Source organism: Haemaphysalis longicornis, unplaced genomic scaffold (genome assembly GCF_048455015.1).
Source record: "Haemaphysalis longicornis isolate Haplotype H1 unplaced genomic scaffold, Haemaphysalis longicornis Haplotype H1 scaffold_5, whole genome shotgun sequence".
Classification (NCBI taxonomy): Eukaryota; Metazoa; Arthropoda; class Arachnida; order Ixodida; family Ixodidae; genus Haemaphysalis; species Haemaphysalis longicornis.
This window is the reverse complement of record NW_027526385.1, coordinates 143,129,845-143,142,323: the sequence shown is the minus strand read 5'-3', so window position 1 is coordinate 143,142,323 and position 12,479 is coordinate 143,129,845. Positions and strand designations below refer to the sequence as shown.

General features: G+C 44.3%; 2 protein-coding genes across 3 annotated transcripts in view; one reads left to right on the top strand and one right to left on the bottom strand.

Annotated features, from left to right (window-relative positions):
* Window positions 1–5,506, top strand: part of LOC144139423 (B9 domain-containing protein 1-like) — a 29,653-nt gene extending 24,147 nt beyond the window's left edge. The window contains exons 6-8 of one of the 2 annotated variants that reach the window (XM_077671757.1): window positions 694–824; window positions 4,793–4,922; window positions 5,337–5,506. In XM_077671757.1, coding sequence (XP_077527883.1) covers window positions 694–824; window positions 4,793–4,922; window position 5,337 — 262 coding nt within the window. In that variant the 3' untranslated portion in view covers window positions 5,338–5,506. Of the gene's footprint in view, window positions 1–693; window positions 825–4,792; window positions 4,927–5,336 lie in introns of those variants that run through there. The other variant, XM_077671756.1, reaches the window with a different exon arrangement.
* Window positions 5,507–7,852: 2,346 nt separating this feature from the next.
* The window catches only part of LOC144139421 (uncharacterized), a 10,643-nt gene continuing 6,016 nt past the window's right edge, over window positions 7,853–12,479 (bottom strand). Inside the window, exons 5-7 of the mRNA XM_077671754.1 lie at window positions 11,707–11,754; window positions 10,880–10,915; window positions 7,853–8,225 (exon numbers count right to left, since the gene is read on the bottom strand). Coding sequence (XP_077527880.1) covers window positions 8,049–8,225; window positions 10,880–10,915; window positions 11,707–11,754 — 261 coding nt within the window. The 3' untranslated portion in view covers window positions 7,853–8,048. The remainder of the gene's footprint in view (window positions 8,226–10,879; window positions 10,916–11,706; window positions 11,755–12,479) is intronic.

Below are 12,479 nucleotides of genomic sequence, written 5' to 3'. Positions count from 1 at the left end.
TCTGATGAATACCACACGAAGTTAGCGGGGGGTCTATGAGATAGATCCACGACTATCCATACCGACTAATAAGTTTGCAGTTCAGTAATACAACATGTAAAGGTAGGGGCAAAGATATACGACAGCGCTTCGTTTATGGTCGAACTGAGGATAACCGACAGTAAACGAGCAGTGACGCAGCTTTTGACAGATGTAGCTACTGCTGAATGCATTGAAAGCTCCCCGTGTCTTTCTAAAAAGTTCAGTTCAGTTCAGTTCAGTCGGTCATAGGAAACCAACATCATTGATAGTGGTGTCATTTCGAAAACTAATCAGCGGAATAGGTTCGAATGCGCAAAAAAGAGAAGTGATGATTCTGCTGTCTAATACGAAAATTTGAGGAACCAAGGTGGCAATGGTACGCCACTGCCTGAAATGTTTATAATCAAAAGGAAACAAATCTAAGGGTTAAAAAGACTATTTATTCCGCCCTGGTCCATAGGGTGTACAATTACTGCAGCCGGTGTGGTTTATAAGCAAGGCGGGTGCACGGGAATTGGTAATCTTAAATGGGGTTATGGTGTTGCTCTAACTTGTTGAAATACTGGTAAACCTTGTGTGAGAGCATTTAATTACCACTTGTTTTATCAGACTGGGAAGTTTCTACAGGCAGCACGACAAGTCTTTATGGTCGCTTTGTTTCTATGTACGCAGGCACCGCAGGTGCATCTCCATGTTCGTTCCGGACTCCTCGTCGGCAATGCACAAGATGACGAGCTGGCTGACGGGGCGGCGTCCAGAGTTTGTGGATCCTAAAGTGGTTGCCCGAGGGGAAGGCCGTGAAGGTACAACCACCAGTGATATACCTTGAAAGGGAGGGAATGATAATTGGTGTGTTCTATATTTTTCTGTACCTCCAAAGTGATTTGAGTAACTGTGGAAGCATAAATAGATGTGGGCTGAAGACTTGTATATGCACACAATAGTGATATACAGCTGGTTAGAAGCTACTGATCATGTCTTTGTATAATGTTTGGTCAACGCTTCTCTTTAGCGCTTAGAGTTACGCTTTGGTCCCATGGCACTGCGGGACCACGGCATCTCCCAGAGAGAGATCAACTGGACCACTCAGCTCTATTGGACCACGTTACGGATCAACATAAAAAGCGCGAACTAGATAGGTCTCTGTAACCTTACCAAAAAGCCAGGCAGTCCTCTAAAATACAGGCTCAAAAATAAAGTTTTTGTCGTCTTGATTTTTTTTGCGCCTCGACCGGGTCGACAGTTCGACCGTCTGCTGGCTCAGTGCAGGGTCATTGGCTGCTGCAGCGGGCGTTCATCCGACCTATTGAGTTTTTCCTCTGCACACCCCACGACGACCCCTATATAGTAACCTCCGCTGTGCCCCTAGTCCCTTCAACATGACCCCAAACATTCACGAGGGCAGATGGCATGCTCGCGCCCACTACTCCGACGCCTTCCCTCCTGACACTGCCACATGCTATGTTCCCACGGCATTATGCCCAACTTGTGGCTCCACTGTTTGCGTCATTAACTCCGGTCCCTCTGACCCCCCAATGAACTCGACTGCAGGTTCTTACTCCCACGATACTTCACCCTTAGTTCTCGAACTGGCGGTGATCGTTCATGCAACTAGGGAACCCAGTTTCCAACCTAATTCTCCCGGATTTCACATTGTTCCGACTCCATGGCAGCGATTCGAGATCTTAGTGGCAACCAACTTCTAGAAAATTTCCATGACGACCTTTCTGAGACTCTCTCCTTCCTCTTCCCTGCCTTGGTCACTGTGGTGCTGGAGCCGGGACACTCAGGGATTACCAGCAATCAGCTGGTTCACAAGCTGGCCCGCGAGACTACAAGTTGGGCGCCGGTGATCTCTTGGCCATCCACCCCCCGCCCATGGCGGACGAGGCATATTTCTACAAGACCCTAAAACAACATTACTAACACATCCGACTCGCGCTAGAGACGCTCTCTATCTACCGCTGTTTCTCTCCTTTGCTCTCTTTTACTGCAATGTCCCAGTCAATTCTCTGTTCCCAAATTTTGTAATTAATTTCACTCTTCCATCGCGTTAGCTGGCTTCCCCCTCCTGTAGTCTCGCCTCTCGGTAGCCACACTTTTACCGTGGAAGTCCACCAGTTGTCAGTTGTCCGCATTGTAGGCACACCTTGAGTCCACTTCTTGCTGCAAGTCTGAGATAGGCTGAGTTAATTCCCTAAACTAAGACGCTCATTTTGTATCTCTGCGCAGTAGAGCTATATCTGCCATTTCCACAGCTCGTTGTTCCGACGCAATTTTTACTTGTAGGTGTTTACTAACTGCTTAAGACGGTGCACCAGAAGACATCGCTCACAGCACACGTTGGCTGTATATAAGTTTTTTTAGTGACACAGGTAGCCGGCTGTTCACTGTTAGCGAACGCTTGCGGAATCCCTGCCGGGCTTTGCTTATTTTTTTCGTGCGGTTGGGATCAGCACTGGCAGCATGGAAATTATGGTTATATTATTCCAACTTTTCAGGTTTTTGATTGTGTAGTACAGAGGTGATTCTTCGAGCGTATTTATTTCACATAACCTTCGTCATGCTTGTTCAGATTTTGAAGTTCTAGTCTGAGGATTTACAACAATTTTTATATTCGTAGGCTAACGAGCCCAAATAAAAATTTGACTTTGAGAAGCAACATTATTTCCGTGAACAAATAACGTAGGTTTCAAGGTGAAGTTTTTCTTTGTAGCTTTTGCACATCTCAAGGTAAATTAGCAAAACTGCAGTTCTTTAAACTCAAAATGTTGAGTAAAGTGTGCCCGTATTTTTCTTACTAACATTATATTGTTATTAAATGTGTCTAGTGTTAAGCATGCTTGTGTTCCTCCGAGAGATCGTCTACACGTATCAGAGTCGTCTTGGGCTTAAAGGTCCAAGAGAACGTAAGGGGCCCGCCTCGTGGCTTATCAGAAACTGGTAGATGTTTCAAACAACCTACCATGCTTGCGGTAGCTCTGAAAGATGCGATAGCATACGTATTTAATCGTCTTCAGCAAAAGGGACGTGACAAGGACAAGCGCTCGTCTGTGCCACGTCTTCGTTCGTCGTTGTTTTTTCGCACTGGAGGTTTCTTGTCCTTTGGAGAACCACTAGCGAAAAAATTCAGGTTATTCAGCCACAAGACATCGTGGACAGGTTTTTCCTGCACAGCAGGACATCACAAATGTCTGCGCACACAATTCTGAGTGTGTGAACCAACTGGTGCTTTGTGCGGAAAGCAAACAGGAAACTTTGTGCTGGTGGCTGTGCGAGTGTCTGCCAACGAAAAAGCAAAATAGGCATCGGTCTGGCTGCACCGCTTTTTATAAATGCCGCAGCATCTCGCCAATGCGACGCACAAATCTATTCAAACTTTAACCGACGCCACCTTAAGCTCTGTACTTCCGCTGTTCTATCACTAGTCGCTTTCGCCCCAGGAGTTTCCCCCACAGATGTTGTGTCTGCTCCACATTATAAAGTTGCGGCCAAAGGCCGGTTTCTGATTGATTGATTGATTGTGGTGTTTAACGCGCCGACGCAACGCAGGCGATGAGGCGCGCCGTAGTGGAGGGCTCCGGATTAATTTTGGCCACCTGGGGATCTTTAACGTGCGCCGAAATCTCGAACACACGGGCGTTTTTGCTTTTCGCCTCCATCAGAAAAGCGGCCGCCGTGGCCGGGAATCGAACCCGCGACCTCGTGCTCAGCAGCGCAACGCCTTAGCCACTGAGCCACCGCGGCGGGTGAAAAGGCCGGTTTCTTCGCTAGTCATCGAAGTGTTCAAATGTATTCGTTTTTTTCTTCCTGAATATACCTTTTCAGTATGAAAAATATTTTCGGTTCTCTAATTTTGTCTATAATTTTAGCATCACAAATAACCTAGGTCGCATCTTGATTAGGTACACAGTTTCTTGGCAAATTCCGTGCAAGGGTATGAGCCATGTTCTGAGGCAGCCAACCAACCAAGCGACTGCTGTTTAGAGCCCGGGTGCTTGCCTAGGTTGCGTGGGAAGAAATGTTTTAGAGAACCTGGACATCTATCAGCTTACTAACAGCTACGGGCCGCCGATAAAACAGCTGCGGGTCTCAAATCAGCAGACGAATTAGCTATTCGTAGTAAAACGGTACCCGTACCAAATATGCACCGCACCAGCCGTCTTCTAGACCATGACGAAGACTGCACTGGCCGAAATGGCCCGGCACTTACTAGCGTGCATGAGTTCTGAAATATGTGGACCCAAATGTGTCGCACCTACTGCTGGCACGTTTCCATGTACAGACACCAGGGCTGTTAGCGCTGTCTTTGTAAGAATGTGACAACATGCATTTATAAATCGTAACGTCCCAATATCGCGCTAAATGACCTGTGGCGGCAGTTCAAGGCGCTGCATTTTTGCAGTTATTTGTTTATTCTTTAGTGGTGGTGGCTGAGCTGGCTATATCTGCAAATTAGGCTGAACAATCCATTCGTGTAAATAAAATTGTTGCCTTCCGTCAGTGCCATCGGAAAAGACAGTTTATTGAAACCGTTATTCATGTAATTTTTCTGCAATTTGAGTCTGCAATCGAACCGGAGCATGGTAGTAAAGCAACTGATCAGGTTATTTCTCGAGCAGGAAAATCGGAATATTTTGCTATCCGAGAAAACGCTAAAGTAGTAGCCGGGCCTTGCACTTGTAGTATTAACAGCAATAACGATGACCCAAAATACCAAGTTTTTAATCTTGGTGCTTAAGCAGTTGCCCCATTTTCTTTTGCTATGTAGTAACGAGGACAACATCGAACGGGATTGTAACCGTCCAGCTAAACGTCGTGACCAAGGATTTGAAGAAGTTCGGCTACAGCGTTGGAAGCAATGAAACAGCGCCAAGCGTCCGACTGGGGATGCCATTTTGGTGAGGCGATAATCAACATACCTGATTTCTGTTATGCCCAACCAAAGATAGGCATTAGCAATAACTCCCCCGTAGGTGATGCTTGTGAAGCCTTGGGACAAATCAGTCTGGGTTATCCGAGACAAAGCTTGAGGGCAATGCCATTTCCCTGGTAGGCCGCGGCACTTCGCCTATTCTACCGATGAAGTAATTAGGTACACAAGAACGTAAAAAAAACTGCTTGCTCACGAAAATTTGCAGTTACGTTGAGGTACATTGATAAACAAAAGCAGCATGCCCACTTGCATGCTAAGCCGTCGTAATCGTTTTCAATAGTTTAATTTGGTCATTCCTAGTGGAGTTACAGCAGATGATGTTATTTTATGAAACGTGGTAGTATTATCTCGTCAAAGAGAATTTTTGTACTCTTTTCAGATGTTGCAACTGTGCCGGAGTGGGGACAAAACATCTTATCATCGAGCAACATCGATTCTCTGTCACCAAAAAAGAGCGACCCTGTTTATTTCAGTAAAATATACTGTTGGGCTAGTTATTGCATATCGAGTCAAGAAAAAGAGCGCTAGAAACCACGACAGAAAAACGAAGAACGACGAGGCAAAAGCGCATTCGTCTCGTCATTCTTGGCTTTTCTGTCGTGGTTTTAGTGGTCTTTTTCTTGACCCTATTTATGGTTGTGGGGGGGGGGGAAACAACATCTTTACTCGATTTTTTGTGTTATGTGTGTCACCCACAGACAGACGTGCAGTGTTACCAATTCATATACAGACGGTACACTTGTGTAATAAACAAATCAAAACCTACTACTCTACTACGATTATCAACATTAGAGCTCTTAATGGCGAACTTAGGACAAACAAAATGTGATGCCGAAACCAGATGTCCACTAACGCAATCATGAGACAGCTTTTGAAGTTACCATTTTTTGTTGCAAATGGTTGCTTAGGAGTTAATTGGGCTATTCAAAACAGTGTAAGCTCTTATGTGTACCGCGGGCTTTATAGGCTACCCAGACAAATGATGCTGTTTCTCGAAGAGGCGCTCTATAGCGTGAGCATTTTCACATTTTTACCCTAACGTATTTCGAAGAAACTTGACGGTGCATTAGAAAAAAGCGATTTTGATCAGAAATGCACGTGACGACCACAAATTTGCTCCCCTCACTGCTTTGGCAATGGCTGTGCAGAGATTACGCTAGATAGTGTTACAGGCTAATATCACAGTGCCAAACGATGCCACGTCGTGTGGCAATCTGTGAGCCAAATCAATCAAATTTGCTCGCGTAAGCCTGCGCCGGAAACAGACGTTGCTGCAGTGCCCATGGCGTTAGCCACAGAAAAGCTTTCTCTTTGAAAAAAAAATTCCACAATTCCACAACTTTTGTTAAAGAGAAGGTGTAGAGCAAGGCTGCGCTCTTGATAATATTCCGCCTTACCTTATATGAACAGTTATAAGTATACGTATAGCTTTATTTAACATGATACATTTCATGTTTACGTTGACGCGTTGTAACAAAGCCGTACTTTGTAACCATTTAGTTACCGGATACATTCAGCTGCACTTTGTGCAAGTTTATGCCAAACTGGCTTATTTCATAGCACGATCTTCTATCCCTTAACAGGGCGCTATTAGTGAAAGCATCGTCAAGTGATCCCATTAAGTGCTGCAGCTTTCGGGAAGTGGCGGATACGCGATGTCCTAATTTTTGGGAGACACGAGCCGGGCAAAGCTAAACGCTTTGTCTGAACACACAATGGCTTCACTGACATGCCACAAACTGACATGAGCATTGACCCCAACCTGTAGGGCAGTTTCAACCTAATGAGCTACAAACGATCGCATCAAGAGCGCGTGTCGAACAACTGTCGCCAGGAGAGCTTATCCACCACCGTACAACGAGTTTTGCCAACGTGTTTGTTTCCAGAGGTTCAACGGAATCATTTTTGGTGAGCTGTGCGTGCCGCTGCTTGCCATTTCGTGGAGGACATGCACCCATGCACTGCTGCCCCATTTCTTGCGTGACGTTTGTTTTTTCTTCGCAGCTCCCAACGCTCGCAACAATTTTCAGGAATTTCCCATGGCGTATCTTTCGTGGTACTTTCTGCCGTCTCGGCGATTAACTGTTACGAACGCTCGGGACAGGCGGAAGCCACCCCTCTGCTTTGTGGTGATCGGAGCTCTTGGTGTGACCCACGCCGTATCTTGTAATAGAAAACGCTTCGACGTCGTGTGTACCTCCAATTTCTGTGTCGGGTAAGCACGGCCCATTGCGCCAGTAAGCCAACTAGAACGAATCTCAAGAGGCGTACAATGCTTCCAGGAAAGCCATATGCCAAAAAAATATTTGCTACTCCCAACTCACGTCCGCAAGCACGTTGTAGCAGTACACAAGTCTTCTATAAGCATCGCTAACAAATCTATATTGCTTTCAAAATCCAGTCACGCAAGAAAACTAGAGTGCCCCGAGGATATTTTCTAAGAAGTATAGTTAGAGAGTGCAAGGTAGTTTAAGGAGAAGTCATGTCTAGCCGTTCTAAACCTAGTTATTATGAGCGAAATCAAAGACTATGTACCCAGTGTTTCGTGAAACGTTGATTTTGCTGCATATTTTGTAGCCTGTCGTTTAGCTTTATTAACTGGATGATTGGGTTCTTCCTCTCGCTTACGCTGAAAGGAACGAACAGCCAGCCCAGGCGGCGGGCCAAACTGAGGGACCTAGCTCCGGTGAAGCAGCCGTTATAACCTCACCCGGCAGCTCCAGCATTATTCCTATGAAGGCGAAAGACCAGAGCGTCCTTGTGCCGAGATTTCGGCGCATGTGAAAGATTCCCAGAAGATAAAAAATATTCTTCACTCCTCCACTACGGTGCGATTCATAGCCAATGTTTAGTGTCGGGGCGTAAAATCCCTCAAATATTTTGACCAAGGTGCACTGAAATAAAACATGCACATTCACACCAAAGCATATTTATTGGATGAAAATGCAGCAGATCTATGGTGAACACGTAACATGCAGGTGCAACTGACATGATTTCGAAATCCCAATTAGTAATGTATAGTCACAGACAGGAACCCTCGCGGCATTTCTCGCCGTCTAATGTCATGAATCTGGAACGTACGTACGCTGCTTCAACATCTGACAACAGAGCAGCGTAGATTGAGGACGCTTTGGAGACGACAGACGAATCTCGTAAGTGGGCCAGAGTTGGCTCTTCGAAAAATAGTGTAAATTGTAGAGATAAAGGTGCAGCCGACTTGGTTTATAACGTCGCTGGGAGCTGTGGTGAAGACGTATCCCACGAGGCACTGAAAAAGAAATACAATGTTGTACACAAACAATTGCATTCAAATATCTGGCCGTACGATCATGGTTGGAGTGTGTGTTACCACAACGAATTTAGCAAAAAAAAAAACACATTAATAAATTTACCTGTAGCGGGCAACTTTACAAGCGACATTCAGTGGCAATAAATTGGTCTGCTTGCTTTGGCGTTTGCCTTATCACTCGAGAGAAGAAGAATATAAACATACTTGTAGCTTTTGGATTTGTAAATAGCATTATGCTGGTAACGTCGATGAATTTATTATTACTCTTACTGATGTATTGTAACTATTGACGGCACCACAATAGAAGTATATAATTAATAGATGACTTCAGTGCATTTTCTTACAGTGACAAAATATATATGTAATTCATGCCAGATGGTACTATGCACGAACCGGCATAAGTGCAGAGGAAGCAGCATTTAGAAGGTTTCGATGCGTTTAAAGCAAAGCCTTCTTGGTATAAAGATATAGTACGTAAGACGTTGGACGCCACGCACGGTGTCATATTCTTGATTGTCGATAGTGTAAAGCACCTTCGATTAATTGTTTACGAACATATGAGGTGTAGAGTACACAGGTGAAGCTGGTTAGCTTTTATGTTTATTTATTACCAACTGCACCTGTGGGCATTACAGGAGGTGGGAATGAAAAATAAACAATAGGAGCACAGAAATAATCGAAAATGGAAATGAAGTGCACCTACAAAAATACTGCACAAGTTATCCAATTGTGTGCCCAATTACTTAAATTGACAAATTTTGTGCATATCATGCTACCGTTGACAACCTCCTTACACTGCTTTATGACCGTAAATGTCACAAAACGTTCCCCCTTCATAGCTGCGTCGATTACTACTCAAATAAGAATGACTTTGATGTGTGTACTTGTAGAGTCCTGTAGGATATAAAATTAGAAGCACGTGCGGCATTCGTCGGAGTGCTGTGAAGGCGCTTTTGGCAGGGGGCAGGGGGGGGGGTTACCTAAGCTTGTTTTTAATTTTTTCCTGATCGGCCTTTTTTGTAGCTGCCATTACTTCCACCATGGCGCACTCGTCTTCTTCTATATGTCATTGAATTTATGTTTTTTTAAATTTCTATATGATATTCTTGAAACTTCATCAGGGGCTGCTTCGAGATAATCGACGCAGGCACAGTACGTTGAAGTAGTCGTAATAGTGACTCTCCGAAAGCCACCCAGCAGCCAACATAAAAAGTTTCCTTAAGAAAAAAAGACATGGCCGTTTGTGTACTCCAGCTATATTTCAGGCGCTTAATACAATTTTTCGCACATTCAAACAGTAGACGTGATATCTACGGTATTCCATTTGGAACCGTGGCTGCTGCAAGGAGTAGCAAATGAGGGACGAACAACGAATGGTTAGGTACCTGCCACGCCCAAAGCGTACCATCACGGTTCCATTATTGGTTTGAGTGCCACTCGAGCGCCAATTTTATAAAGTATAAAATTTCTCCACCAGGGCCGAAGATTCAAATTTCATTACAGTGCTGTCGGTCTGAGCTCCACAACATTTTCCTTCGAATACAAGATAGTAACAATGAGTGTGCAGTCGTCAATACCACATTTGCTTCAATTTTCGGGAAGTTCCGGTTATGAAAAATTCAACTCGACTGCGCTAAGAGTACAGGCGCTAGTGCCAACGGTATAGTTAACACCTCATTTGTCTGAGCTGCAGTGGAGCTTTTGCAGCATTTAACATGTGAAGAGAAGCGTTTGGAATCCCATGTACGACTACAAATGACCAAAGACGTTTCAAAACGTATTTAGCTCAGCCCATTCCCACTGCCATTTATTGAGAGGCGATGCGGTTGAACAATTGATTGTCAGGTTTTTACCGTTTTAAGTAACAGAGTTTCTCAGCCACTCGCTCTGACGCACCTGTACAACTCTAACCTTGAGGAGGTGACGGCAAAATGGATTCAAACTTTAACCAATCGGAACTCACACATGCAAAAAATAACGAAAAGAAGCTTCCAGTACAAAAATTAAGAGAGAATAGCAAATCTTTCCCGTGTGTTTTAATAGTTCATTTGAAAGAATGGTGCTGGAGAAGTAAAGGGAAGAATTTTTATTTTAGCGGCTAATCTTTGTTTATAGACCGAAAAAGCAAAACATAAATAAACAGTTTCGATAGTTGGTAAATTGTTTATTCTGATGCACAACTAAAGAGCTGTTGTAAGCTTGCAGTGGAAACAACAGCAGTTTCTGTCGGGAAGGCTTGAGAATTGTAATTATGTGCTGATTTTAGAGGGAAATGCCTTGCACAAAAATGAAAAAAAAAGAGGAACGGAGATTTGGATGGTATAAAAAACGCTCTACCTATTGTAAGTATTACATTACGTGTATTTTCTTACGTCTTAGCAGCGGCGCACGTTAAAGATCCCCAGGTGGTCAAAATTAATCCGGAGCCCTCCACTACGGCGCGCCTCATCACCTGCGTTGCGTCGGCTCGTTAAACCCTGCAATCAATCAAATCAATTACGTTTTAGCAGTATACAGTTAGTTTAACAGTTATAGCGTATTTTCCAGTTCCTCACGCATCCGCACCCTTTAATCGATTGAATTGGTAATAATAAAAATCGGCAAATTTAATGTTCAGAAAAAGCTTTCCTTACCGACAGAACTCTCACAGCGCCAATCAATGCGGGCTCCTGAAACATAAGTAAGGAATATAAGTAAAAGAGCTACTTCGGTTTTGCCTAAAAAAAGCACCAGTGAAACTTTCTACCTAAATTTTAGTGTGAAGCTAGGTCTATGCGCGACACGGCACGTGTTCTCTGGTGTCGGCGACCAGCTGTTTTGATTGCTATTTTTATAAATACGTTTGAAGAGCCAATGACGAATAAAGAATGGTGTTTGGTTGCATGTAACACTACTTGGGACTGACGTTTCAAATGAATTACAGCACGTTGAATAACAATACACTATATTTTAATTTGTAGCACTGACACGAAGAAGCTTCACATAGAAAAATTCACGTGGTATATGGGGCATTATTCTGGTCGATGGGCAATGTTGCATTGATCGGGAAAATGGCTCATAAGTTTTGGACATTTTACAATGCTGAGACAAGGCGTAATTGGGGTGAGAGAACTACTTCGACGTATAAGTACAGTGAATACCTAACTGTGCTGTCGTGAACAGAATATGGGGACCCCTCGCACATGCGCGGTTCATTTTATACGTTTTTACCGCTTCGTCAAACTTGCACCTGGTGATCTGTCAGCGATAGCTGGTACAGTTTAAAGGCATAAATTTATACTTACTTCTAACAAAACAAAGGCGTTATTTTTGAATTCTCAAATCAATATCTGCGGGCCAATTTTCCTTGTTTAGTGTTTACAATGCACACAGTATAGAAAGAAATTGAAATAGCATAGTTTTAGGTGTACAACTCAGTACTAGACGGTAAACTAGTTGCGCCAATAAAATGGTTACTCACGTCTACAGGTCTGTCAGCAGCACATGTGAGCCCGGTTTCGTTCAAACACTGAGAGGAAAAATGACATTGAAGAATACCTCGTCGGCTGACACGATTCTCAGATTCTTTAAAGGAGTACTGACACGAAATTTCAAAGCTGAGATAACTATGTAAAACGCTTCCTTTTTATCAGGAGATATCTCCCAGCAAGTTTCAACAGCAACCGTTCAGCCAAACATATTTAAAATCCATTTTAATCTTCGCCCGCACGAGAAAGCCCAGAGCGGGCCGACGTGACATCATCTGCTACGTGCCCCAAACTGCCGACGTCGGGGCTCCCGTGACGAAGCCGACGCGCTGGCTGTGGTTGGCGCGCGCAGCTCGGGCGTGTGTGCACGTCATGGTTTTGGGACTGACGTCATGCTGCCTGGGCCTGTGGGGACGGCGAAAACCTCGGCCGGTCTGGGCGCGCGCGTGCGCTCGCTCGCGCGCGCTTCCAGAGAGGCAGCGATACGGCAAGAATGGTGACGTCATGTTATACATGCTGTCATGGCGGCCGCTCGGCGTTTTTCAGTCGAAACCGAAACTGGCACGAATAAACGACGTCGTAAATGAATGTTTACGCTGCGCTCGACCGTCTAATCTGTCATTCTATGATTAGTGGGCTGGTAGGCACGCATAGCAGCGAAAAAAAACGTAACATAAAAATTTCGTGTCAGTACTCCTTTAACAAATCTAGACGAACAAGAATTGAATAAACGAAAGAAAACAAAAATCTCCTTGTTTTTAGAAAT